Source organism: Neomonachus schauinslandi, chromosome 3, assembly GCF_002201575.2.
Source record: "Neomonachus schauinslandi chromosome 3, ASM220157v2, whole genome shotgun sequence".
Taxonomy (NCBI): Eukaryota; Metazoa; Chordata; class Mammalia; order Carnivora; family Phocidae; genus Neomonachus; species Neomonachus schauinslandi.
The window spans coordinates 84,439,246-84,465,308 of NC_058405.1; the positions used below are offsets into that span (position 1 = coordinate 84,439,246).

At 47.5% G+C, this 26,063-nt stretch overlaps 1 protein-coding gene across 1 annotated transcript in view; it reads right to left on the reverse strand.

Moving 5' to 3' along the window:
• The window catches only part of MYO7B (myosin VIIB), a 77,620-nt gene extending 69,443 nt beyond the window's left edge, over positions 1-8,177 (reverse strand). Inside the window, exon 1 of the mRNA XM_044913604.1 lies at positions 8,160-8,177. Coding sequence (XP_044769539.1) covers positions 8,160-8,177 — 18 coding nt within the window. The remainder of the gene's footprint in view (positions 1-8,159) is intronic.
• Between the last annotated feature and the right edge of the window lie 17,886 nt (positions 8,178-26,063).

A 26,063-nucleotide genomic window follows, 5' to 3' on the forward strand; every position in this document is an offset into this window, starting at 1 on the left:
TCAAATAAAGAAATAAAATCTTTAAAAAAAAAAAAAAAAAAAAAAAGGAATCCTATCATATGGTACAATGTGGATGGACCCCCAGGACATTATGCTAAGTGAGATAAGCCAGTCACAAAAGGACAAATTCTGCATTATTTCACTCATAAGAAGTATCTAAAGTAGGGATATGCATTGATACCCTCAGGGCTTAGTGCATCAGAGAGGGCTTCTGCAGAGTGTCCTACGCTCAAACTTCTCTGCCTTCTATTTAGAGGGGGCGTTCCCATCTTTAGGGTGCAAGAAGCTGCTAGAGGATGGTGCAGTTTAGGTGCCGCTAAAGATCAAGAGAAATTCATAGGAAAATGGAAAAGCAAAAGTTCTGATGTTTTGCTTTGGATTTCGCCAAGTTAATCAACTTTCTGAGTCCTCTTTTCAAAAAGGTACCCTACGGCTGTTAATGGAAGAGATGTGCTTAGACTGGAACCCTGATGCAGTATTAATCAGTATCCAAAAAAATTCCTCCCTATCTACCACGATGGTTAGCTTGGTTGACTCTGGTACAAATCCCAGCTCTTCTCAGTTACTTAAAATCTTAAGGGTCAATAGGACCAAAAAGAAAAAAGGGCTCAGTTTCCTATCCACTTGTTTTTGTCTTCAAGTTTTCCTCTTCCAATACTACAAAAATTGTTATGGAAAAGGAAAGGGAAGGTTCAGAAGTTTTACCTTTTAGTTTATCAAGTTAAATCAACCTGGGTGGTCCATTTGTCAAAAGGTGAGTAAGAAAGTTGATAATAAAAATATACAAAAATTAACATACTAAAGGTTTGAAAAGTCTTTTAAATGTCATACATATAAGAGAAAAGTGCACACATCATAAGAGTACAGCTTGAGGAATTATCACAATTACTGTCATCAAGGTAAAAAAATGGAGCATAACCAGCATCCCAGAGGTTCCCCACCTCTTCCTTCCCAGTTGCTCTGCCTCACCATTTCTCCTCCTCCAATGTAGCCATTACTTTGACTTTTAACACCATAGAATAGTTTTATCTATTTTTAAATGTTATATAAATGGAATCATACAGCATGTAAAAAAAAAAGTACCTAAAGTAGTTAAAATCATAGAAACAGAAGGTAGAAAGGTCGTTGCCGAAGGCTGGAGAAGGAAGGGAAAACAGTGTTTAATGAGCACAGAATTCCAAGTTTGCAAGATAAAAAGTTCTCAGATCCGTTCACAACAATGTGAATATACTTAATACCGAACTGTATGCTTAAAAATTGTTAAGACGGGGGTGCCTGGGTGGCTCAGTCGTTAAGCGTCTGCCTTCGGCTCAGGTCATGATCCCGGGGTCCTGGGATCGAGCCCTACATCGGGTTCCCTGCTCAGCAGAGAGCCTGCTTCTCCCTCTCCCTCTGCCTGCCTCTCTGCCTACTTGTGCTCTCTCTCTGTCAAATGAACAAATAAAATCTTAAAAAAAAAAAATTTGTTAAGACGGTAAATTTAATGTTGTGTGTTTTTTACCACAATGGAAAAAAAAGAAAAAGAAATCAAATAATTTTTTACCCAAATTGTCATTCACTGGAATATAAAGGTAACAAGCATTTTTGAAGATGTAATATTATTCCCATTAGCCTTCTGGAAAAAAAAATTGGGGAACAAACTTCAGTGGATAGTACAAGGAATGAAAATAGATTCACACCAACACACATGATCATGAAGTTTCAAAATACTTGGGACAAAGAGAAAATCATGAAAGCTTTCAGAGAGAAAAATAAGTTCTATACAAAGGCTTAAAAATTAGAATGGTATCAGACTTCTCAACAGCAATGCTGGAAGCCAGAAGACAACGTGGAATAGACATCTTCACAATTCTCAGGGAAAATTCTATCCAGTAATGGAACCCTATGCCCAGCTGACATTCACACTTGACCAAGCATAAATTAGACATGAAAGTTGTTAAAAAACATTTACCTCCTATGTGCCCTTTCTCAGCAAGGTATTATAGGATCTGCTAGATCAAAATGAGGGAGTAAACCAAGAGAAAGACCTCGGTTCCAGGAAAAGGGATTCAGTATAAAGGAGAGGCGAAAGGCATATTCAGGGTGGCTGTGAAGGAGACCCCAAGATGATGTCAAGATGTATGCCTCAGCAAGAAACAACAAATGTTGGAGAGGTTGTGGTGAAAGGGGAACCCTCTTACACTGTTTGTGGGAATGCAAGTTGGTACAGTCACTTTGGAAAACAGTGAGGAGGTTCCTCAAAAAATTAAAAATAGAGCTACCCTATGACCCAGCAATTGCACTACTGGGTATTTACCTCAAAGACACAGATGTAGTGAAAAGAAGGGACACATGCACCCCAATGTTCATAGCAGCAATGTCCACAATAGCCAAACTGTGGAAAGAGCTGAGATACCCTTCAACAGACGAATGGATAAAGAAGATGTCCATATATACAATGGAATATTACTCAGCCATCAGAAAGGATGAATACCCAAATTTTGCATCAACATGGATGGGACTGGAGGAGATTATGCTAAGTGAAATAAGTCAAGCAGAGAAAGTCAATTATCATATGGTTTCACTTATTTGTGGAACATAAGGAATAGCATGGGGGACATTAGGAGAAGGAAGGGAAAAGTGAAGGGGGCAGAAATCGGAGGGGGAGACGAACCATGAGAGACTATGGATTCCAAGAAACAAACAGGGTTTTAGAGAGAAAGGGGGGTGGAGGGATGGGTTAGCTGCATGGAGCACTGGGTGTTATATGCAAACAATGAATCATGGAACACTACTTCAAAAACTAATGATGTAATGTATGGTGACTAACATAACATAATAAAATAAAATAAAATAAATTTTAAACAATGTGTGCCTCAGAAGTAGAAGATATAGTTGAGGTATTGCAAGTCAGCAACTCTGGGAGAGATTTCCTTCTGAGGATGAGACTGGCTGAACTCCCTATGAATCAGAACATTTTGAGAGTAGACTGACATATGTGGGAGAAAGCTGGGGGTTAAAGGCATGATAAATACACAGAAAACTAAACAGGTGGAGAAAAGACAATGATAAAGCCTAGCAAAGGAAAGCACAGTGCTAGGAGTACACCGCTGGCTCAACTGGGAGTACCATTTACTTAGATAAAATAAGTAAACCCTGTATACAAATCTGATCAAAGCTAGGTTTAACAATTTGGGGAGGACAGAGACACAGGTAGTATACTTCTGAGTGCCCAGGATGGGGGTAGGCTCAAGGAGCTAAGGCCTTTCTTACATGGTGGGAAGTCAGTAATAGATGATGCCTGAAGCCAAAAACTCAAATAGCACTGCAAGCATGTTCTTTCTAAACATGGAGGGAAATATCAAAGAACCAACTGGAAGGTTTGATAGTGGTCACTTCTGAGGAAAAGGAAGTGGGGGGCTGATTCTTTAAATGGTGTGTCATACCATTTAAAATGAAAACTAAATTAAAGCAAGGAACAGTTGCTGTAGGATACAGAAAACCAGCATGAGCAATGTACTGGGCTAAGTGAACTAATCAAATCACATCAGAAACCCCAGAGACCCAGGAGAAGCTTTCTTACAATGACGATGGAATTGCAGTGAGCAGCTGAAATGGCTGGTAGCTCACCACAGCGAGAAGATGAAAAGTCAAAGGTAGACGATGGGCATCTCACAGCAAACTTGACATTAACCAGAGATGGAAAGGAGAGACACCATTTCTGAGCCAGACTTAGTGAGGAGGCGTGAGCCCGACCCGGGCTGGAAGAAGAAATCAAAGAATGTGACTTTTGTTCCCTCTATTTGGCCAAAGCTCTCCTAGGAAACAACTGAGAAACCAGGTGGCAGAAAATAGAGCTTCTTCGTGACCACTATCAGCAGGAAAACCTGTGCAAGAGCAGCCAAATCAGGAAAAGAATGAAGGAGAAGAGAACTAGCAGCAGCTATCAGCTGCAAAGATCAGAGTCTCTACTGAGATTTAAGAAACAGAGGAGGAGTTGCAGGGAGCGGGGAGATCCTCGGAGTCCTCAGAGCCCTCGCTGTTCTTCATGGTGGGAAATACCTGACAACTAGCTGCAGGAAGAGCTCTTGCTGGAGAGAAGGTGGGCGTGCCCCAGCCTGAGACCGAAATTACTGCAAGGAAGCTCAAAGACCCAAAGCCATGAACAATCTGGTTCCTGGAGACCTGGTCCTTCACACTAATGTCTCCCAAAAAGGGTGGACTGTTGGCCTACTTGCCGAAATAGGCACCGTGCCCTGATACTGGCTGCCCACCTGTGATGTCTTTCTCTTCCCATAGTGGAAGAGGTGGCCCTAGAAATGGTCTGTGTCTGCATGTACTTAGATAAATGGAGAGTCAGATGGGTCATCGAGGGCTCTCCAGCAGCAGGTCTCTGGTCTAAGTTCCAGTGCAGGTCCATCAGTAGATCCACAGAAGCCTGTCCCTTCTGCAGGGACAGATGGCATGGTTGCTGCTGGTGCCAAAGACCCTGTTTTTCCCAGGAATGCCTCCCAGTACCTGGTCATTGTGCCACCTCCCCACCTGGTAAAGTATGGTTGAGGACAAGGTATGATCTCTTTACCTACCATCAAGCAAACAAATGTTTATGGCTTCATGCATTGGGACTGGGCCAATCTAACAGAGAGGTGCTTTGAATTTCAAAATATTTCCAACCAGTATTGTGTATTGAAGGGTTTCCAGGCCCTCTGCCCATAGGTATGTAAACATTCATAGTTTCATTTGGAAGGAAGATGGGGTTTCATTAATGTGACTGAAGACCATGCTCTGCCCAAGGTCTTGGGGTGGTTCAGAATGTGTGGCAGCACCAGGTTCTGGGTTTTCTCACTTGTCCATAGGGTAGGGGGTAGAGAAGCTGGTGATCATGGCAAAGAGAGGTCTATTTGCATGTTCTTCCTTAAGTCAGCTACCACATGATAGGATCCCCAAAGCCAAAATCAGGGAAAATCTAATGGTTGAAACAATACATTGGCAATGCAAGATCAAATCATCTTCTTTAAAAGTCTTCAATTTTTGTTTGAGGACTCCTCTCTCCCCAATTCATGGAGTTCTTGGAGAGTACCATCTCTTCCACCTCAGGGGTGGGGCAAGTGATCCAGCCCAATCCACTCATCCTCTCCCCTCAGCTGCCAGAAAGGGATGCTGTATACAGTGCATAATTTGTAAATCCTTAGTGTGTGATCCAGGCCAGAGCTTCCAATAGTAACAGGGTTCAAACCACACATGAAATTGAAAATGGTCAAGGGGCCACATTTAAAATGTAAAGAGAAACGGGTGAAATTAATTTTATGAATGTTGTTATTTAACCCAATAGATTCAAAAGATTATCATTTAAATGGGTAAGCAATGTAAAAATTGTTAATGAGATGTTTTACATTCTTTGTTCATGCTGAATCCTTGGATCTGGCATGTGCTTTCAACTTACAGCACATCCCAGTTTGGAGCAGACACATTTGCAGCACTCAGTACAACCTGGGGCTCATGCCACCACTGTGGACAGAGCAGATGTAGCTCTGACACCAATCTGCTCCCAGTACTTTCCCAGATGCACCATGACCTGGTTCCCTCTGGGCCTTTGCATGCTGTTTCCTTTGCCTAGACCACTCTCCCCCACTGTACACATTCAGAACATCTAGCGGTCCTAAAGTTGTTATCAAAGTTTGGGATTATATGTGGCTTCCAATGACCCAGTGTAACCCTCCCAACAATGGTGTCATCATTCCTATCTCACCACAAAGATGGAAGTGGTAGTGTTGGGATTTGAACCATGGCCGGTCTGGCTCCAAGAGGTAGCCTAAGGGGGCAGGAGGAGGCGGTTGAAGCAGGTTGGAGGAAGACTGGAGGACTGGGTGTCAGCTGACCGGGGCAACAGGTGTGGTCTTCGTACCTCAGAAGCTGTAGCTGTGTCTCCCCACCCTTGGGAAGGATCATCAGGTCACAAAGGGCACTCAAGAAGTCTCGGACAGCCCCACGTTCATCTGACAGATGGTAAAACTAAGGTCTAGAGAACGGAAAGCTTGGCCAAGGTCACACAGCAAGCAACTGGCAGAATTTTCCAGAGCAGCAAGTTAGCCAGTTTCTTTGAGAAAGGAACCCTCAGCTGCTGCTGGGGAAACCCCCACCTCACTCCTGGCCTGGCTACACTTCTGAAGTGTGAAAATCAAATTTCTCCCAACTCAAACCCTATTTTAATTATATTAGAAGAGTTTACAAACCTGGGGTCAGTTGGGGGGGGGGGGGGGGGGGGGGGCGGAAGGGGTCTGCTGCTAATTGCTTTAAAAAAAATAGACTTTTTCCATGATGTAGTTATTCAATATGTTTGCATTTTCTTAACAATAGAGATTAAAGCAAACATTAAAGTAGATGGAATTGTGTCCTCCCCAAATTCATATGTCAAAGCTCTATCCCCCAATGTAACTGTATTTGGAGATAGGGCCTTTAAAAAGGTAATTAAGGTTAAATGAGGTCAAAGAGGTACAGCCCCAATCTGGTAGGACTGGTGTCTCTAGGAGAGGAAGAGACATCAGAGAGAGGTGTGTGTGTGTGTGTGTGTGTGTGCGTGTGTGTGTGTGTGCAAAGAAGGAAGCCCATGGGAGAAGGTGGCTGTCTACAAGTCAGAAAGAGAGGTCTCACCAGACACTAACCCTGCTGGCACCTCGATATTGGACTCCAAGAGTCTCCAAGACTGTGAGGGAAGAAATTTGTACTGTTTAAGCGGCCCAGTCTGTGGTATGTGTTATGGTATTTTGTTATGGCATGGTTTTGCAGAGCAGACTAAGAACCCCTTTGAAGTCAGACAGACCTGGGTTCTCATCCCTACTCTACATTCCATGAGCTATATGGCCTTGGGCAAGTCACTTAACCTTTCTGAGCATCGGTTTCTTCATCTGTTGAACAGGGCAGCGTCACTGGGCTGTTGTGAAGACGGAATGTAACATGGGTCAGGAGCCTGACTAGTGCCCAGCACGGAGTAGCACAGATGGATGATATGTCAGGAATAAGCTCAGTCAGGAGTCATTGGACCCCCTGAAGGGATCACTGTTGAATCAGATTATCACCCTCTTTCCAAGGACCTTGCAATCTTAGAAGACAGAACAGGCCCACAATGGCAACTGAAAATAATATGCCTCCAAGAGTTATTTTCTGAACTCTGCTTGAAGTTAGTCATGTTCCCAGTGGGACACTTGGGACTAATGTCTCCCATGAGTGTATTCCTTTGTGAAATAAGCCTGGCTTTGCCTTACAACTCGTGCTCCTCATGCTCCAAAATGGTGCCAAGTTCTAATGTTTGTGATTACCAAAAGTCCTTGCAATTTGAATTTTGAGACCATGTGTGTTCTCTCTCCAGCCTAAATCGGCCTATCTCTATTCTGAAAAAAAAACAAAAAAACAAAAAAACAACCCTAGCCACCGTTCTTTAACTCAGATAGTTGGAGGGCTTGGTTTCAGGAGCCCTTGGTTGCTGGGGGATGCTGCCCCCATTCAGCAGTGTGGATCCAGCAGCTGGAGGAAACAATGGCCACTTTGTGGCTTTGCATGCAGAAGAAGAATATTTGGGGCATTTTCTTATCAAAAAGGAATTTCCACCATCTGGCTTTCCCGGGCTTGGGCTGGAATTCAGGGTGGGTTGGGGTGGGGGCTCTCCTCCGGGCCCTCAAGTTCTCTTGTCCTGCATGCACCACCCCAGCTGCCTGGAGGCCTGTGTCCCCCACCCCAACCCCAGTGCAGGGCAGGGTCTCCGCATTTGCTCCCACATGGAGCCATCTCTTGGCCACGGTGATACAGCAGGCCCTTATATGTCTGCTGAGCTGAGGGAAGATGGTGCAGAGCCCGAAGTGGACATCGGGCCCAGTATTTGATTTCCATCCACTCGGAGTAAGCTCCTTGCAACTGGTGCAATGAGACAAGACAAGAGCAATCCCTTTGTCAAGGCATCTGAGCCCTAGGTCTAAGTGAGGGATCACAGCACAAGTGCGGCCGCCTGCCCAGGCCCAGAGCTTGGCCAAACTCGTTTTCTTAGGTATCATAATCTGTCTTGTTCCTTGTGCTCCCTTGCCTCGGATGTTTTCCTTGTGGGCCCTCATTGCCTCTCACTGAATGACTTGACTTAGCCTTTAGTAACTTTCCAGATAAACCCTAGGTGGGATAGGTGCGATTCTTACCAGCCGGAAGGTCGACATCTTGCGGCAGCAGCTCTTCCCAGCCTGCGTGCAGAGAGAAAGCAGAATGTCAGTCCTCATGGCCCTGCCTTGGAGCCCCCGGAGGGCAGGGGCCACGAGTGTGTCAGCATGTCCCTGAGCACCGGGCTCAAGAAGTGATGACTCTTGAATACATGGGTGAATAAGTCACAGTCCCATCCAAGTGTGAGAAGGTGCTTTCTTGGTTTCTTCCATCTTATCTCATCTTTACTGATCATCTATTTTGCACTCAGTACTGGGCTTGACATAGAGAGTGTGGGTGGTTTTGAACATACTTAAGACACAGTCCCTGTCATCGGGAAGCATAAATTTTATCTGCTCAGACATCCGTGAAAACCAGTCATCACCCACACACCATGGGGAATGCTGAGGTAAACAGCCAGTGTAGCTAGAGACATGTGATGTCCTTTATCTGAACCTCATAGCACCCCAAACACAGGTCTTCCCCCATTTCTTACATGGGACCCCACAGAGGGAGGGTGACCCGGTTAGTTAGCAGCACAGCTGGGAATCCAACCCTGAACTGCATCCTTTCAAACCTGCCCCTAACACCTGGCTGCCTCCCGTGAGGTTTGGGGGCACTCTAGCAGGCCTGATTAGCTGCATCAGGCCGGGGAGGGAGGTCGGGGGGCCCTGCCTGCAGCTATCCTGACCTGGAGCCCAGGCACTTTACCTCCTCTGTAGTGAGCAGTGTGAGGTGTGCTGGCTCTGTTTCGTTCATCACTGCGCTCCCTGCATCTAGCACAGGCCTGCCCCCAGGAAATACTTGTTCATGAAACTGTGAATGATGCCCTTGGAGAGGCTTTGACACTGACTTCAAAACATGAGTAAGAACTCACAGTGGAAGGAAGGGAGGACCTTCTCAAAGGATGGTGCAACTGTAGCGAAGTCAGAGGGAAAAGTGCAAACGATGTTGGGGTCAGCGTGTTTGGGCTGAGCAGAGTGAGTGGGGAGGTAAGAGAAAAGTACGGCTGTAAGCAGCAGGTGAACATGAGAAAGAGCCTTTTGCTACTCTGTTCTGGTGGACAAAGAATTTTCTTATTCCAATTTGAATTTAGTGTATGGGCATTTATATGTTTAATGACAATCTAAGTCTTCCACATCTGTTGAGCACCTACAGTGCAAAGGTCAAAATCAGATTGTAGATTCCTTTGTAAGGTCTGAGCTTACATTTTTCTCTCTAACCCCAAAGGAGCATGGTACCTCCTGTCCTGGTCCTGTCCCTGTTCTCCTGGGCTGGGATGTTTGGGGGTAGACAGAGGCTGAGAATCTAAGAAAGGTGTCCTCGGGGGCACTGCAGCCCAACCTTCCCACTGGTGCTCAGGGCCCTGGGCTTCCCCGCCCTGCACTGACCCCATGGGAACGTGTCCCCATAGGGACCTGGGGAGGTGGCGGGCATGGGGTGGGGAGGTGCAGGGACTGGAAAGTGTGGCTTGCCATCTACCAGCTGCGAGAGCTGAAGCAGGTCCTGCAAGTGATGTAGCATGCTCTTTCCTGAAAATGAAATGGCTGGAGTTTTGCAGGGTCTCTGTGAGGTCAGAGACACACAGGAAGCACTCATGAAATGTTTGCTTGTGCCTCCAGCCCTTCTCTGGGATGCCCTTCCCCGCTTCCTGGGCAAGCACTCCTGAGGATCCTGAGGGATTACCGTTCCCAGGCATGAGGCTGCTGACACTTGAGGCCACATTTCCACTCCTTTCTCATGGAGAAGTAGGCCCAGGTGACACCTGCAGCTAAGGTGGAGCCAGTCAGGCAAAGCTTTGGAATCTGTTTATACCCATTTAGGTGGTAGAAACCTTGACATTCCAACAACTAGCAGCTGCCCTCAGGAGAGGACTTCCCATGGAGTAGACACTGTTCCAGGAGGAGATGCTGCTATCCCCCTTTTATGGGTGGAACAACAGAGGCCAATAAATAGACTTTGCCCAAACTATTCAACTGGTCAGAGGAGAAGGGGATTCTTCTGCCCAACTCCAAAATCCATGCACCTGGCCCTGCTGCCTCTGCTTTGGGAAAGTTTAAGGGTCTGTATAAAAGTGTGAAGATGGGGTGCCTGATTGGCTCAGTCGTTAAGCGTCTGCCTTTGGGTCCTGGGATCAAGCCCCACATTGGGCTCCCTGCTCACGGGAAGCCTGCTTCTCCCTCTCCCACTCCCCCTGCTTGTGTTCCCTCTCTCGCTGTGTCTCTCTTTGTCAAATAAATAAATAAAATCTTAAAAAAGAAAAAGGCAAAGAAACTGTCACCTGACTCCTGGCTCCCAGCAGTTCTCCCAAGGGAGGCTGGTCCATCTCCCCGCCTCATATAACCAGGGAGAGATGGGTGGGAAAGACGCAGAGGGACACCGCCCTGCCTCTGGCTCCCCACTGCTGCTCTGGCTCCTTGCTTCCCCGCCCCAGGTAGAAATTTGAGGCCCACCCATGGGCTCTGGCTCTGTTGCCCTCTGCCCCCTCACCCATGGCATCTGACCTCCATGTACATCACATCATCCCTCTCCAGACACCAGGATGTGCCCCAACGTACCGCCCTGCCCATCCTGGACTCCCACTCCTCTGACTCCCAGACTCCAGTGACGTCCACTTCCCCGCCACTGGCCCTGGTCTTCTCATGTCCCAGAATTGCTCCACCTCAGAAGCCACGTCCTCCGGTCACACCCCAGCCCAGCACCATGCCCTCCCCCATGAGGAACCGTTCCTTTGCTTCATTATGACCCCTTGGCCCCTTTGTTTCTCCCGGTCTGTCGGCCTGCATCCTAGCTTCATTTCCTTCCCAGCCAGTCTGGACAGTGCCTTACATCTTTTTTTGGAACAAAGTGGTTTTATAATACCTATAAACATAATACAAATATAAAGTACAATAAACTGCATGACACATGCACCTCTCTGGTCTACCATACTCCAGGGAAGTAGGACTCCTGCTCTCACCGTGCAAAGTCCCAGCCCTGAGCCAAGCACACTAGGGACGTGTCACACCACCTCAAAGAAGGCCAGGGCAGTTTCATGGCCTGTACCTCTTCTAGGACTTTAGAAATGCCTGAGACCCTCCCATGGGCCCTGGTCAGCTCTTTCTGCAACCCCCCGCCCCCATTTCAAAACTCTCTCCCACTACTCACTCTGCAGAAAACCTTGATCTGCATCACTGAAAAAAGAGAAATGACCCTCAGCCTCCAGCTCTGCCTACTCCTTTCCTTCTACCTGTGAGCACATAGGGGACTGCCCAGGGGAAGGGATGCCCTGAAGGCCCCCATTAACCCTTCCAGCCCTGCCCTCTTTGGCCTCCTCCATTGGGGCTTTTGCTTTATCAAATACTGTAGTGGTTAATATATGTCCACAAATTCTTTAACACTCTTCCCTTCAAAAGATGGAGACTCGGGATGCCTGGGTGGTTCAGTCAGTTAAGCATCTGCGTTTGGCTCAGGTCATGATCCGAGGGTCCTGGGATCGAGTCCCACATGGGGCTCCTTGCTTAGTGGGGAGCCTGCTTCTCCCTCTGCCTGCTGCTCCCCCTGCTTGTGCTCTCTCTCTGACAAATAAATAAATAAATAAAAATGTTTTTTAGGGGCGCCTGGGTGGCTCAGTCGTTAAGCGTCTGCCTTCGGCTCAGGTCATGATCCCGGGGTCCTGGGATCGAGCCCCGCATTGGGCTCCCTGCTCAGCCAGGAGCCTGCTTCTCCCTCTCCCACTCCCCCTGCTTGTGTTCCCTCTCTAGCTGTCTCTCTCTCTCTCTCTGTCAAATAAATAAAAAAATAAAATCTTTAAAAAAAATGTTTTTTAAAAAAAGATGGAGACTCATTCTCCTGTCCTTGAGTGTGAACTTAGTGACTCACTTCTAACAAATAGAATAAGGTGAAGGGATAGGGTGAAGTTTCTGAGACCAGTTCATAAAAGACTTTGTGGCTTCTCCCTTGGTCTCTCTAAGACCGCTCAGCTTGGGGAACCTTGCTGCCATGTCATGAGGACAAGCAGCCCTAGGGATGGGCCCATGTGGGGAGGAGCTGGGTCTCCAGTCAAAAAAAGCCAGTAACCTTGGAAGCAGATCTTCCGGCCCTGGTCAAGGTCATAGATGCCCACAGCTCCAGCCAACATCCTGACTGTTACAGGCTAAATTGTGCACCCCTCCCCCCATTCATATGCTGAAGTCCTAACCGCCAGTCCCTCAGAATTGAACTCTATTTGAAGAGGAGGCCCTTAAAGAGGTGATGAAGTTAAATCAAAGCTATTAGGGTGGGGCCTAATCCAACAAGACTGATGTCCTTGTGGAAAGAGGGAGAGACACCAGAGGCGTGTGTGAGTAGAGGGATGACCATATGAGGACAAAGCAGTGAGAGGGCAGCTGTCTGTAAGCCAAGGAGAGACGCCTTGGAAAAAAACCAGCCCTGCCATAAATATCTGTTGTTTAAGCTGCTTGTTCTGTGGCATTTTGTTACGGCAGTCCTAGAAGATGAATGCAAACCTCAAGACAGTCCTTGGCGAAGAACTGCCCAGCTAAACTGCTCTTGGATTTCTGACACTTGGAAAGTGCATGAGATAATAAATACTTGTTGTTTTAAGCTGCAGGATTTTGGAATTGTTTGCTATGTAGCAATAGATAACTAATACAATTACCCCTCACTCTTATATCTACACCCATTCTCACTGTTCTGGCCTTTCCTCTCTGCATAGAGATAAACTCAGGTCTCACCTAAAAATGAATTTTCTTGGCCTCATGACCCCCTCCAGCTATTGCCCTCCTCCTGCTTTTGCTCCACTGCAGATCTCCTTGAAGGAGTTGTCCCTCCACCCCCATGCTTCCTGTACTCTCTCACCCTTCATGCCCTTCCCCACCTTCCCTTTGGCTCTGGGGGCACCCTTCATCTCCTCCTAGGGCCTTTTCCCTCACCTTGACCTCTTCCTGTCTGAGGGAGATGCTGATTGTTTTTGTCTGCTTGAAATGCCTTCCTCTGTTCCCTTTTGGGGAAATTCTTCCTTTGCCCAAACTGTGTTTCTAATGAGGACCATAAAAGACATAAATCACAGTAACCCAGAGTCAGCCTGTGACCCAAGCAAGGGCCAACCACAGGCTTTCCCTGAGATGTTCTGATTGGAACTAGGGATTGGCTTTCCTCTCTAGCCATAAAGTTTTGAAATGTGATTCCAGAACTGGCAGGGGCTTTTGTCCTAGTGTCCTGAAAATAGATGATTTGAGAGAATAAAGTTGGTAGCTGGGAGGGAAGGAGACAAAGACAGAAATTCTGCCTCTGTCTTTTTGTACTTGATTATTTGAGCTAAGCCATTTGGATTCTATCATTGAAACCAAAGAATTCTCACTGATCTGGTAGCCCTCATTCTATTCTCTTTCAGCCTGCACACTCCCCTTGTGCATGTCCACCCTCTCCTAGGGCCACTGTCAGGATCAAAGCACTTCCAAGTCCAAAATCAATGTCTCCAACCCCCCATCTCCAACCTGAACTCCAGATCCACCAAGGCTCTATTTTCTGGATATGTCCAGCATATAGGTGGGCACATTAAACTCAACGTGACCACAGCAACTCATCTCTTCTGTTTCCACACCTGCTCGTTCCCATGCGTTCTTTCTCTCAGTGAATGAAACTAGCAACTGTGAAGAAAACACTTGAGTCATCTCTAAGTGATCACTAAATGATCTGAAGATTTCATCTGTTAAAACTTAAGGCTTCCAACTATATGTTGTCTACAAGAAAACCACTTTAAAAGTAAAGACACATATTAAAAGTAAAGAGATAAAGATATATCATGCTAACCCTAATCAAAAGAAAGCTGGAGTAACTAAAGTCATTTCAGACAAAGCAGACTCCAGGGCAAGGAGAATTAAGAGGGACATTACATAACAATAAACAATAAATTGGCCCGGAGGGCCAATTCCCAGAGAAGACATGACATTACTTAACATGTATGCACCTAACAACAGAGCATCAAAATATATGAGGCAAAAATTGGTAGAACTACAAGGAGAAAAAAAATGAACTTTAACACTGTCAGTAATTGACAGTCTGGCAGGCAGAAAATCAGTAAGGACATCGTCAAATTCAATAGTGTCATTAATCAATTGAATGTAGTTGACATTGGTAGAATACTTCATCCAACAACAGCAGAATATATATTCTTCTCAAATTCATGTGGAACAGTCACCAAGATAGACCCACATTCTGAGCCATAAACATACCTGAGCAAATTTAAAAGAATAGAAATCATACCATGTCTGCTCTCAGACCATGATGGAACTAAACTAAAAATCAAAATAGCAGAAAAATCCCAAAATGTTTGGAGATTAAGAAACATATTTCTAATTAACACATGAATCAAAGAAGTCTCAAGAAAAAAATTTTAAATGTTTTCAACGAAATGAAAATGAAAACACAACTTATCGAAATTAGTGGAATATAGTGAAAGATGTGCTTAGAGGGAAATTTATAACATGGAAAGACTATGTTAAAAAAGAAGAAAGATCTAAGGGGTGCCTGGCTGGCTCAATCAGTGGAGCATGTGACTCTTGATCTTGGGGTTGTGAGTTTGAGCCCCACACTGGGTATAGAGATTACTTAAAAATAAAATCTTTCAGGGGCATCTGGGTGGCTTAGTGGGTTAAGTGTCTGCCTTCAGCTCAGATCATGATCCCAGGGTCCTTGGATCCAGTTCCACGTCAGGCTCCCTGCTCAGCAGGGAGTCTGCTTCTCCCTCTCCCTCTGCCCCTCCCCCTGCTCAGCTCTCTCTCTCTCTCTCAAATAAATAAATAAAAATCTTTAAAAAACTTAAATATTTTAAAAAAGAAAAAAGATCTAAAATTAATAATCTAAGCTTCCACCCTAGGAAACTGGAGAAAGAAGAGCAATATAATCCTAAAGCAAGAAGAAGAAAAGGAACAATAAAAATTAGAACAGAGATCACAAATCTGAAAACAGGAAATCAATAGAGAAAATCAATGAAACCAAAAACTAGTTCTTTGAAAACATCAATAAAACTGATAAACCTCTAGCCAAGCTAACCAAGAAAAAAAGAGAGAAGATGCAAATTTCTAATATCAGAAATGAAAGAGGAACATCCCAAGAATAATTAACTTGATCTCATGGACATTAAAACAATAAAAAAGGAATATTATGAGCAACTAGATCCCTACAAATTTGGTAACTTAGACGAAATAGACCAATTCCCTAAAAGACAAAAACTGCAAAAATTCACACAAGAAGAAATAGACAATCTGAATAAGCCTATACCTATTAAAGAAATTGAATCAATAGTTAAGAAAGCACCAGCCCTAGATGGTTTCCCCAATGAATTCCACCAAACATCTAAGGAAGAAATGGGGCCCATTCTCTACAATATCTCCCAGGAAACAGAAGCAAAGAAAACACTTCCTAACTCATACTATGAGGCCAGCATTATCCTAATACCAAAGCCAGATAAAAGACATTGAAAGAAAGGAAAAACTAGAGGCTCTTTCCTGTCTTGCCCATCCCTTAGTCCTCTATCATGCTTCCCTTGGGAGACTGGAAGCCTTACAGGTAGACTTGCTGCTTCTGGTCTCTCTAGAAATTATTCTTCATTCCACCAACTAAGTGATCTCTAAAAGATGCAAATAATTGGCACGTCATGCTTCTCCACAGCTAGGAGTGTGCCATATCTTTTTTTTTTTTTTTTTTTGGCTTGTTTTTAAGTAGGTTCCACACTGTTTCAGGCTGCAATGTGGGGCTTGGACCCTGGACACTGAGATCAAGACCTGAGCTGAAGTCAAGAGTCAGATGCTTAACTGAATGAGCCACGAGGCACCCCAGAGTGTACCATATGTTTATGGCAGTCAGGTCCTTCAAGATCATGGCCCGCCTAGCTTTTCAGCCTTGTATCTCACCTCTTCTCCCACAGGGTGCCATGAATTTCATGCAGTTCTGGAAATAGCCCATATTCTCTCTCACTTGGGTGTGTGTGCACTTGATCTGATGTGAGTTTGGCAGGAACATGTACACACGCATGTCTGTATCCACACACAGTCACCCTCTCATGGTGGAGCTATAATTTCCTATCTCAGCACTTATCCCTGTTTTTAAGCGTCAGTGTGTGTGTCTCTCCCACACTGGTGAGAATCTTAAGAACAGAACTGTGCACTACTCATTCCGGTAGGGGCTCGCAATATGCTTGCTGAATGAATGGATAGAAGGATGAGTGGGTGGGTGGGTAGATGGATGGATGGCCACCCAGAAGATGGAAACAGCCCTGCTCCCCATCCCAGGAAAGCAGGTATGGCGTTGCCCCTGAGGGAAAGCCCTGGGGTATTCACAAGTTCCTGCCTCTTGTTAGTGAGATGCTTTCTTCTTAACTCAGGTGCCCCTGTCCAGCCCTGTGGCAGGTCAGTGTGTTGCTGAGTCCACTGGGGTCAGTGTCTTACACTGGCCCCAGGGTCTACCTAACCTCAGGCACAAGAATGGGAGTGACGATCATCTGGGGGGAAAAGGGTGAGCTGCTGGTTCCCAAAGTCCTTCTCAGAGCTGCAGGATGTCTAAAGCTACACATATCACTATCATGCGCTTCTGGGCATCACTGAAGTAGAGCATGGGGGAAGGGGTAGGAAAATGCTGAAAGGTGAGTGGGGAGAGAATCCAAATATTGCTGGGACCAGGAGGGGCTGCGTGCCATGTGGTGTATGAGGCACACAGGAGGAGGCTGGAGTCTGAGAAGCAAAACCCACACTGAGATGCTGGTCTATGGGAAGCTAGTCTAGAGGGGGACACTACCCTGGAGGGCTGACAAAACATTGCCTAGGGAAGTGGTGCAGAAAGGGTGTCTGGGGCTGGGGCTGGGGGAGGGACTGAGAGGCTTGGAAGTTACCCGTGTCACCAGCCAACTCCTCCAGAGGCAAGGGTCCCTGATGTGCAATCTGTCACTCCAAGGGGAAAAAAGGCTGCACGGTGGGGCATGGGTGAGAACGGCTACCACTCAGAGGAAGGCAGCCCAGCCCAGAAGGTGATAGGGGACCTGGCTAGATCATCCCACTGCAGACACTCAACATAGTCACATATTGATGGTTTTGGATGCTTTGATCTAATATATATGCTGATATAGGAGTGTGTAATAAAAGCAAGTTAACTTTTATAGTATTATGCCATTTTTGTGTAAACATATAGAAGGTGCATATATATAAAGAAGGAGATACATCTTTTTTAGAGTAATTATATGGAGCCGTTACCAGTGTTTTTTTCTGGAGCTGAGGACTGGGGTGGGGTGTAGAGGGATGGAGGTGGAGAAAGATTTTTCCTTCACAATTTGCTCCTTTCAGTCATGTTTGGCTTTTCCCTGTTCATATATTTTTATTTATTTTGTTGTCTATGGGCTTTTCTGGGTGCCTGAAATCCCACCCCTTTCTCACAGGGACGACCATCTGCAAGAATCAGCCACCAAGCTCAGGGACAGGAAGGAATGGGAGGGGCTGACTGGCACTACTGTGGTGGGAGCTCTCCCTGGTGCTGGGTTTGGCAGTCCATGCTGGGACCGGGCCTGTCAACCCAGATTCTGAGCTCCTCCGTGTGTCCTGACCCAGCCGGGATGGCTCAGCCCCTCTCTGCAGCCCAGGGCCCAGAGGGATGCCCCCTCCATTGAAAGGGAGTCCCACCCCACACAGGATTGCTTGGCATTTGGGGCGATGTCCGTGGGGTGCCATTCCTATGAATACCATGTGACTGGCAGTTCAGGAGATAGACGTCCCTGAGAGGTAGCCCCTGGCCCAGAGACATGATGCTCCTGGGTCCTCACCATGGCTCCCTTCTCTTTTGCCCAGGTAAGGCCAGGCTGAGGATGTGAAGCTATAGTCCTCCATCCCATCCTCCCCTAGTGGGCAGAGGGCCTGGTTCCCCCCACTGCCAGAAACCGTGCATTGTGTGCTGATGTAGTGCTGAGAGACCCTGCTTCCTTAGGGTCTGGTTCCTAGAGCCCCCTGGGGAAGTCAATGATGGCAGGGTGGCCTTGCTGAAGAAGCTCTACTGGGAGAATTTCTCCTTCCAGTAGGGCTCTGCTCCCCCTCCAGAGGGGCAGTGCAGCTGCAGGGAATTCAGCCGGGGTGCTGGTCCTCCACAATGCGGTATGATGAGCACCTTAAACTAAGTTTATCCCTCCCCCACTCACACCTAACACACACGCCTGGATTCAGGTGCTTTAGGGCTCCCTGCAGGGGCAGGTGAAGTGCTCACCTCTACAACCTCATCTCTGACCCACTCAGACCTGGCTTAAGTGTCCCCTTGCAGCTTCCCTGACTGTCCTCACCCATCCTCACTAATGTCTACCTTCTCTGTTCCTAGAAGACTCTGGCCAGTCCTCAGGAAGGGCATTCTTGTCCTGTACTGAAACTCGTGGTTTACCTTCGCCCAGAGAATAGCTTCTCCCTAGCTTTGGTTTGGCAGAGTGCCCTCAGCCTGCCCAGGGACAACTTGGAAGAGAGGGCCCTTGAGAAGCCCTCTTGACTTTGCTATATTTGCCAATGGCATTTCCTTGCTTGGTATTCCCTTTATGACATCCCATCAGGAAAGATGGGCTTCTTCCCAGAAACTGGCATGTTCTTAACAAGGACATGTTTAAACTTGCCACTGCTTCTATTTTGTTTTTGCATTGCCTACCAGGAGTCTCAGAGTAAACTTGGTGGCTATGTTTAGCAAATATACTGGGCCTTCCTTTACTAACCTTTCTCTAGCTGAATTGTACTTTCCTACCTTACTTCTCCCTTCATCTTGCTGTCTCATTTATTTTATTTTTGACTCTGTTGCGTTATAGGTATCTCTGTAAGCTGCCTCAAACGACTCTCTTTTGTTTACTTTTTGAATAAGGCAGGTGATCTATGAGAGGGAGATTTACAGATACATGTATCTGGGCATGTTGATCTGTTCCACTGCGCTATGGTTCCTTTGCCTACCTTGAGCACTCTGTCCTTAGCCCCCAGAACAAAGTAGGGCCTCAGACTGTACTTAGGCTCCATGCTGAGAGTTTTCCAATAGTAGCTCATTAATTTAATCTGTACAACAATGCTGCAAGGTGAATGATATGGTTCCATTTGACTGGTGAAGAAACTGGGGCTTCAGGTCCCACACCTGGTAGGTGACTGAGTCGGGATTTGAACCCCTGCTCGTCTGGCTGGGAAATCCTTGTTTATTCCACCTCAGCCCTCTCCTTAGTCTGACATGCTGCACTCTCTAGGACTGCATTGTCCAATATGGTAGCCACTAGCCATATGTAGCGATTTATGTTAAATTCATTTTAGTTAGCTCTGACTTACTTTCTTCTGCTCTTGGGAAGATTTTCCCTGAGCCATTTCATGAAGAATGCCTGCTTTTGAGATTCTTAACAAGACAACATCTTAGATTCATGCTTTCATTTGACCAACTCATATCCCTAGACTGTAACCTACATTGTGCGGTCTGCCTTCCAAGACCTCACCAGCCCAAGGTGAAAACAGCAGCATCAGATTAAATGGAAGTTTATCATGAAATTCGATGATCTGAAGGCTGGCCGGAAGGAGACCAGCAATTGCTACGGAACACCCTAATGCCCACACCCCTGTCACTCTTCAGCATCACAAGATGAGACTTTCCTTAATTGAACACAGATTCTCAGCAAAGAAAATGTTTGCTCATTACCAAAAGTGTCGGGGGGGGCACCACCTTTCGGAGACCCCTCCTCAGCAGATCTTGCTAGTGCTGGGTGACTTCAAGACCAACACTCCTTGACAACTAGGGGGTTAGAACAGAGTCGGCAGTGATGTCCTATTGCCCTGCCCCTGCCGTTTCTCCCACCCTAGTCTTCAGCAATCATATGATAGCTGCCGAGGCTCCTTCTGACCTCTGGCCACATTGCCCCAGCTCTGGAGTTAACGCTACTGGGGTGGCAGGGTTTTGCGGGAATATACCAAGCCCCCAAAATTTAGGCATGGAGTTACCTTGCTCCTCTTAGGTTGGAGCTGATCCCTAATTCTTCGTGCATCCAGCCTGCAAGAGGGCTATTGCCAACTCCCTATTTAATACTGCAGTGCCCTTTGAGGGCTCTGGGAGCCCTGTCTTGTGGCCCCGTCACTCTTTCCAACCCCTCCACTCCCAGCCACTGGACCATATATTTTTCTCTCCTTTAACCTGTTAATACATGATCTAAGCATGGAATTCCTCTGATCATAGGTAGACTTCTTTTGAAACAGTGTTAGATTCTGTATTTTAATGCCGTAAGATCTTTACACCAATATCCATAGTGTTTTCTCTCCCTTGCAGTTTTATTGAGATATAATTGACATACAACACTATATTAAGCTTAAGTGTCCAGCATAATGACTTGATATAAGTATATATTGTGAAATGATTACTGTAATAAATTTAGTTAACATCTATAACCTCAAAAAAAATTCATTTTAGTTAAAATTAAAAATTCAGGGGGTGGCTGGGTGGCTCAGTCGGTTAAGCGTCTGCCTTTGGCTCAGATCATGATCCCAGAGTCCTGGGATCGAGCCCCACATCGGGCTCCCTGCTCGGCGGGAAGCCTGCTTCTCCCTTTCTTCCCTGCTCCTGCTCTCTCTCACTATCTCTGTCTGTCTGTCTCTCTCGAATAAATAAATAAAATATTTTTAAAAAATTAAAAATTCAGTTCCTCAGTCACCCCAGCCACACTTGAAGTGCTCAGTAGCCACATGTGGCTAGTGGCTACTGTACTGGACAGTGCAGAAGAGAACATCTCTAACAGCACGGAAGGAGAATCTACTGCTTCCCTAGTCCCGCACTTGGTTCCTGCTAGCAGGCAGCAGCGCCCAAGACGGACTTGTACTTTCTTTCCTCTGCAACTTTGTGATGCCCTTTCCTTAGCCTGGAACATCCCAGCTCTCCACCTTGTCATTGAACCATCTTTTCCTATACAGCCCACTTGGCCCTTCACCTCCTTCCCCAGTGCCCCTTCTCTGCCATGCCCTGGGTGGGTGTGGGGGACAGAGAAATCCTGAGGAGATCCAGCCTGTGCCCTCAAGGTGCTCATAACCAGTGGCCTGGGGCAAAGAATTTTACCCTCCTGTATCTCCATGTCCTCTTTTGTGAAAAACATACAATTCTTGCTCTTCTTCCCTGCAGCTTGTCGCGTGCCCTGAGTGACAACATGGAAGCAAGAGCCTTTGTGGAAGACATGAAAAGCACACAGTGATATAAATGCATCTAGGTAACTGGGAATGTTCATCCTGCCGAGCCACCTCCCCACAGAGCTGCACACTCTGAGCGCCTGGCCCCATGCCCAAGTGAGAATGCAGCAAGACCCAAGACACACATGGACAGGTCCTCTGGGAAGAGGCACCTGAAGACCAGACAGCAGGGTGCCCAGCAGGTCCTGGGCAATGGGGAAGGATTCCTACCGAAAGCACTATTGAGCTGAATGGTTCTTAACAGTTTTACTGTTGCTGTGTGTTCCAAGCCTGGAGGGCCACATGCAGAATTGTGTTGTTTCTTTTTTTAACTAAAATCTTGAATGGAGTTCAGGGATTTTACGGGTCAGAACAAAATTCAAGTCCAGAGTTACAGAGTATGGCCTTAGAGGGAGGCCTGGTCGTGGGGAAACAAACACACACAATTTAGGAGATTTAGGATGGTGTCCCACACCTGCCAGCGGCCAGACCCTCCCAGTTCTGCATCTCAAATTTCCTCATCTGTGAAATGGGATGGATGCCCACCATGCTGGCAGCTCAAGTGAGGCCACTCATGGAAACCCATGGCGGAGTCCCTCCCCCAAACACCCTGACCCCAGCAACCCAATCCTCCACTCCAGGAGGCTTTGAGGCCAGGGAGGAAGGGTCCTGCCTCACCCAGGGGCCTAGGCCTTTCAGAGGCGATTAACACAATTGCCCGCAGTTGTCCAAGAAGGTACACAGGTGAGCAGAGGAGCCTGGACTTTGGAGTCCAGTCTCGACTCTGTTTCTTTCTGTGGGCACCCCAACTTCCACAGTCCTCAGTCTCCCTTGTCCATAAATTGGAGATACTAACACCAGTGTGCTCAGCGGGAAGACACAGTAAGATGGCACATATGGCGGAGCTGACATCTGCCAGGCGCCAGATCACCGGCACCCAGGCTGTCCCTCATCCCCCATGATTGCTTGGTGAGTCCCTCGCTAGGAGAAGCCTGATGGCTAGGGTAGCCCCGGCCCTGGCCATCCCCTGTGCCAGTGAGTCTGCCTTCCTACAGCAGAGGGCCAGGGCAGTGTCTCCTCCTCCTCCTCGGCCCTCCAGGCCGGCCTGTGCTGATGGAACAAGTTTCTGGGCTGGAGTTCCTGGTTTCCCGGCTCCTGAAAGGAATCTCCGGCTCTCTGCTTCACAGGCCTTTCCCACCTTGTTTCCAGGTGAGCCCTGCAGTGCTTCCCCAGATCTATGCCTCCCACCTTCCATCCAGCCAGCCTGGACGGTGACTCTCTCGTCCCATCCCAAAGGCCTGGGTGCATCTGGCAGGCCGAGAAGCCTCTGGTGCTCCCTTACCTTCTCAGGACGGGCGTCTCGCTGACTCCCTTCCCCTCCACCCCAGGCACTCTGAAAGAGCAGGGCAAGGAGGCAGTGCCAGGGCTCTGGGTGTGCCAGAGAGTAAGGGAGAGGCGGAAGAGGCAGAAGGGCCCCAAGAGGAAATGGCCCAGCAGTCTGGGCCCATGTAATTTATTACAGGACTTTGTCCTTGGGCTCTAGGCACATCCACTCCCACATGGCTGCTGCAGCCTTAGCCAGCAGAGCCTCACAGCAGCCTGATCTTTAACCCTGGCCTCTTCAGCAGAGTCCCCACGGCCATCAGAGTCTGCTCTCCATGAACCTATTGCTGGCCACCAGCCAAGCCCCATGGTGACAACCAGCTGATCATCCAGGGAGTTTAGCATATTCCCAGGCATCATGGGGACTCCAAGGAAGCCCATGCAGGACCTCTGCTCCCAAACACCCCACGTCCTAATTGGGGCATACACACAGGAGATGCTAGGAAGCCTGTATCAGAGCCAAAGGCCATCAGGGCAACTAGATTTCCAGTAGGGTCCCTGGAAGGAGAGGCAGCTGGCTTGGGCTGGGACTCGAATGAAGAGGGGTTTCTGTGATGAGGCAAATACAGACCCTTCAGGTGGTGCACCCTGGGGGAGGCCCTGCTGGAAGGGATGGGCCATCCCTGGAAGTATGAGGGTGAGGGCTTTGAAGGCAGGTGGAAGGTAAGTCCACAGGAGGTAGCTGCTTAGCATGAGTGAAGAGAGACCTGGCTGGGTGGTGCTCATGATTGGCCCAACTAGAGCCAGTTAGGTTTCTTCCCGGGCCCAGGGCTTGGGAGGAACTTGGGAAATGCAGGCCGAGGTGTGGGAAGCAGCTGTCGTCTTTTAGATAGAATCGAGGCTCCAGCAGAGCAGCAATCCTGACCTTGACCTCTTTTGGGGACAGGAAACAAGCAAGCACTGGTGGGAGAGAGAAGGGTAAAGTAGATGAGCTGTAGAGCTGGAGACGGTCCCAGATGGACGCAGAGGCCACCATTGCCCAGTAGCGTCCTGTGCTTCCGTGGGGGTTCCTTGCAGTCCCAACGTCCTTCTGCTGAACCCTCCTTCTGCTGAAACAGCTTGAAGGAGTTTCTTTCTTATGAGCACGCAGCCCATGCCAGAGGCAGGGACTGAGCTGGGGGATGACTTAACAAAGGGCCATTTGGAGGAAGCATGTAATCTGAGACTTTCAGCCAGCCCCACACCTGCTCCCTGTGAGTGCTTGCCCAAGTCCTACCTTGGCACCAGCTGGCCTCTCGCTCCCTAAAATCTCAGCCAGTTTCTGGGCCAACACTTGTTTTAGGGGGGTCTCCTGTGGCACATGGCTTCTCTGGTTTGGAAAGATACCATCTCACTCTCAGAGGATTGGCACAGCTGTTCCTGGCAGCTCCCACAAATGGTGAGCCCCTTGCTCTGGGACCCCTGGCCCCAGGCTGAGTCCTCAACAGTCCTCTTCCACTGCCCTTGTGCAAAATAAATAACAGAATAGAATATGTGTGCAGATTAAAGAAATTTGTAAGATACCTCTAGCCAGAGCCTGTCTTAAACAAAATTTGACAGAAGCACATTTTGGGTACCTACAAACAAACTTGTTTCCCACTTTGTTTTTTACATTTCACATTTATATCATAAGCATTTTCTTACACCCTACCAAACTCTAACCACCAGTCTTTAACGACAGTGTTCTAGTCCCTCCTACAAATGCCCCATCATTTGTGCAATCACCCTCCCTGGATGGACGTCAGGAAGCACCCAATCCTTTGCTATTATCCACAACACTGCAATGAACAAATCTGTGCTCACAGCTCTCTTTGCATTATGACGCTACAAGAAAGTTCCAGAAGGGAACTTACTGAAGCAAGGGGCATGAGTGTTTAGTTGCTAACCTCTCTTGAGTGGTACGTCAAGTCCTCCCTGCCAGCAAAGGGTGTGCATGTTGTTACTGCAAGGACCTGGCCTGGCTGCTGTGTGAGTTGGCAGGGCTCGCAGGAGGACACCCTGAGGGACACTGCTCCTGCAGCCTCAGGTGTTCCATTGCTGAGGTACCCCAAGCCCTGGAAATCAGGGAGAGGGGCTGACGGCAGTCAGGGCAGGCTCTTCCCCGTCACACCTGTGACCAAACTTGGCTTTCCTGCAGCCTAATGTGACTGCCACAATTCTCCTCAAGATGCAAATATTCTTTTAACCTTTAAAAATATGTTTCTGAGGGGCGCCTGGGTGGCTCAGTCGGTTAAGCGTTTGACTTTGGCTCAGGTCGTGATCTTGGGGTTCCTGGGATCTAGCCCTGCCTTTGGGCTTGAAGGGGAGCATGCTTCTCCCTCTCCCTCTGCCTCTCCCCTCTGCTTGTGTGTGCTTTCTCTCTCTCTCTCTTAAATAAATAAATAAAATCTTAAAAAATAAATGTTTCTGAGCTGAGCCAAAATGCTTCCATAGGACAACTTATGTTTCATTCCATTTCTGCCCAACCATCCAGCCCATTGTATCACCATAGCAATGAAAACAGTTGCTCTTCGTTTCACCTCTACCAACACATCCTAGAGCAACTTGTTTCCTGGTGGCCCTAACCTTCCCCTCTGGGCTACAACAGCCGAGTTATCCATTAACACTGTAGAACGGCACAGCCGGCCCGTAGGTCTGTGTGACTGAGCCACTCTTCAGAGAGTGTGAGAATTCCCAGTCTCAGAGAACTAGCACTCAACGAGTGTTTGTAGGTGCAGGGCTCTTTGCAGGTGCCATCTCACATCCTCATCAAAACCCACAAATTAGGGGTGCTTAGCCTCATTTCATAGTGAGGAAGTGAAAACCAAAGAGGTTAAGAAACTTGCTTACGTCACAGCTAGAAATGGCAGGGACAAGATTTGAATGGAGGTCGACCTGACTCCAAGGCCTGGTCTCATCCTACTTTACGCCATACCAACCCGCACACAAACCTGGACTCCCTCCTCCCCCAGCCCCCGGGGATGGAGGAGACATCGTGTTTTCAGTAATTTTCAGGGAAGGCGCTTCCCCAACTTGCTCACCCTGGCCGGGGATTAGAAGAGCCTTTCACTTCTGAGGGCAGAGGTCTCTGAGTTTCCGAGGGCAGAGGAGTATCTGGGAAGGGGCGGAGCTTAAATGCCTTCCTGCCAACACAGTTATGCACAGGACAGGAATGTATATCACAGGACACATTTTATCTGTGTAGTTCAGGGTTTCTCAATTTTGGCACTACTGACATTTTGGGCTGGATTATTCTTTGTTGGGGGTTTGGGAAGAGCTGTCCTATGCACTGTAGGATGTTTAGCAGCTGCCTAGGCCTCTACCCATTATGATGCACTCCCCCAGTGGTGCAATCAAAATGTGTCCAAATATTGCCAAATGTCTCCTGGGGGACAA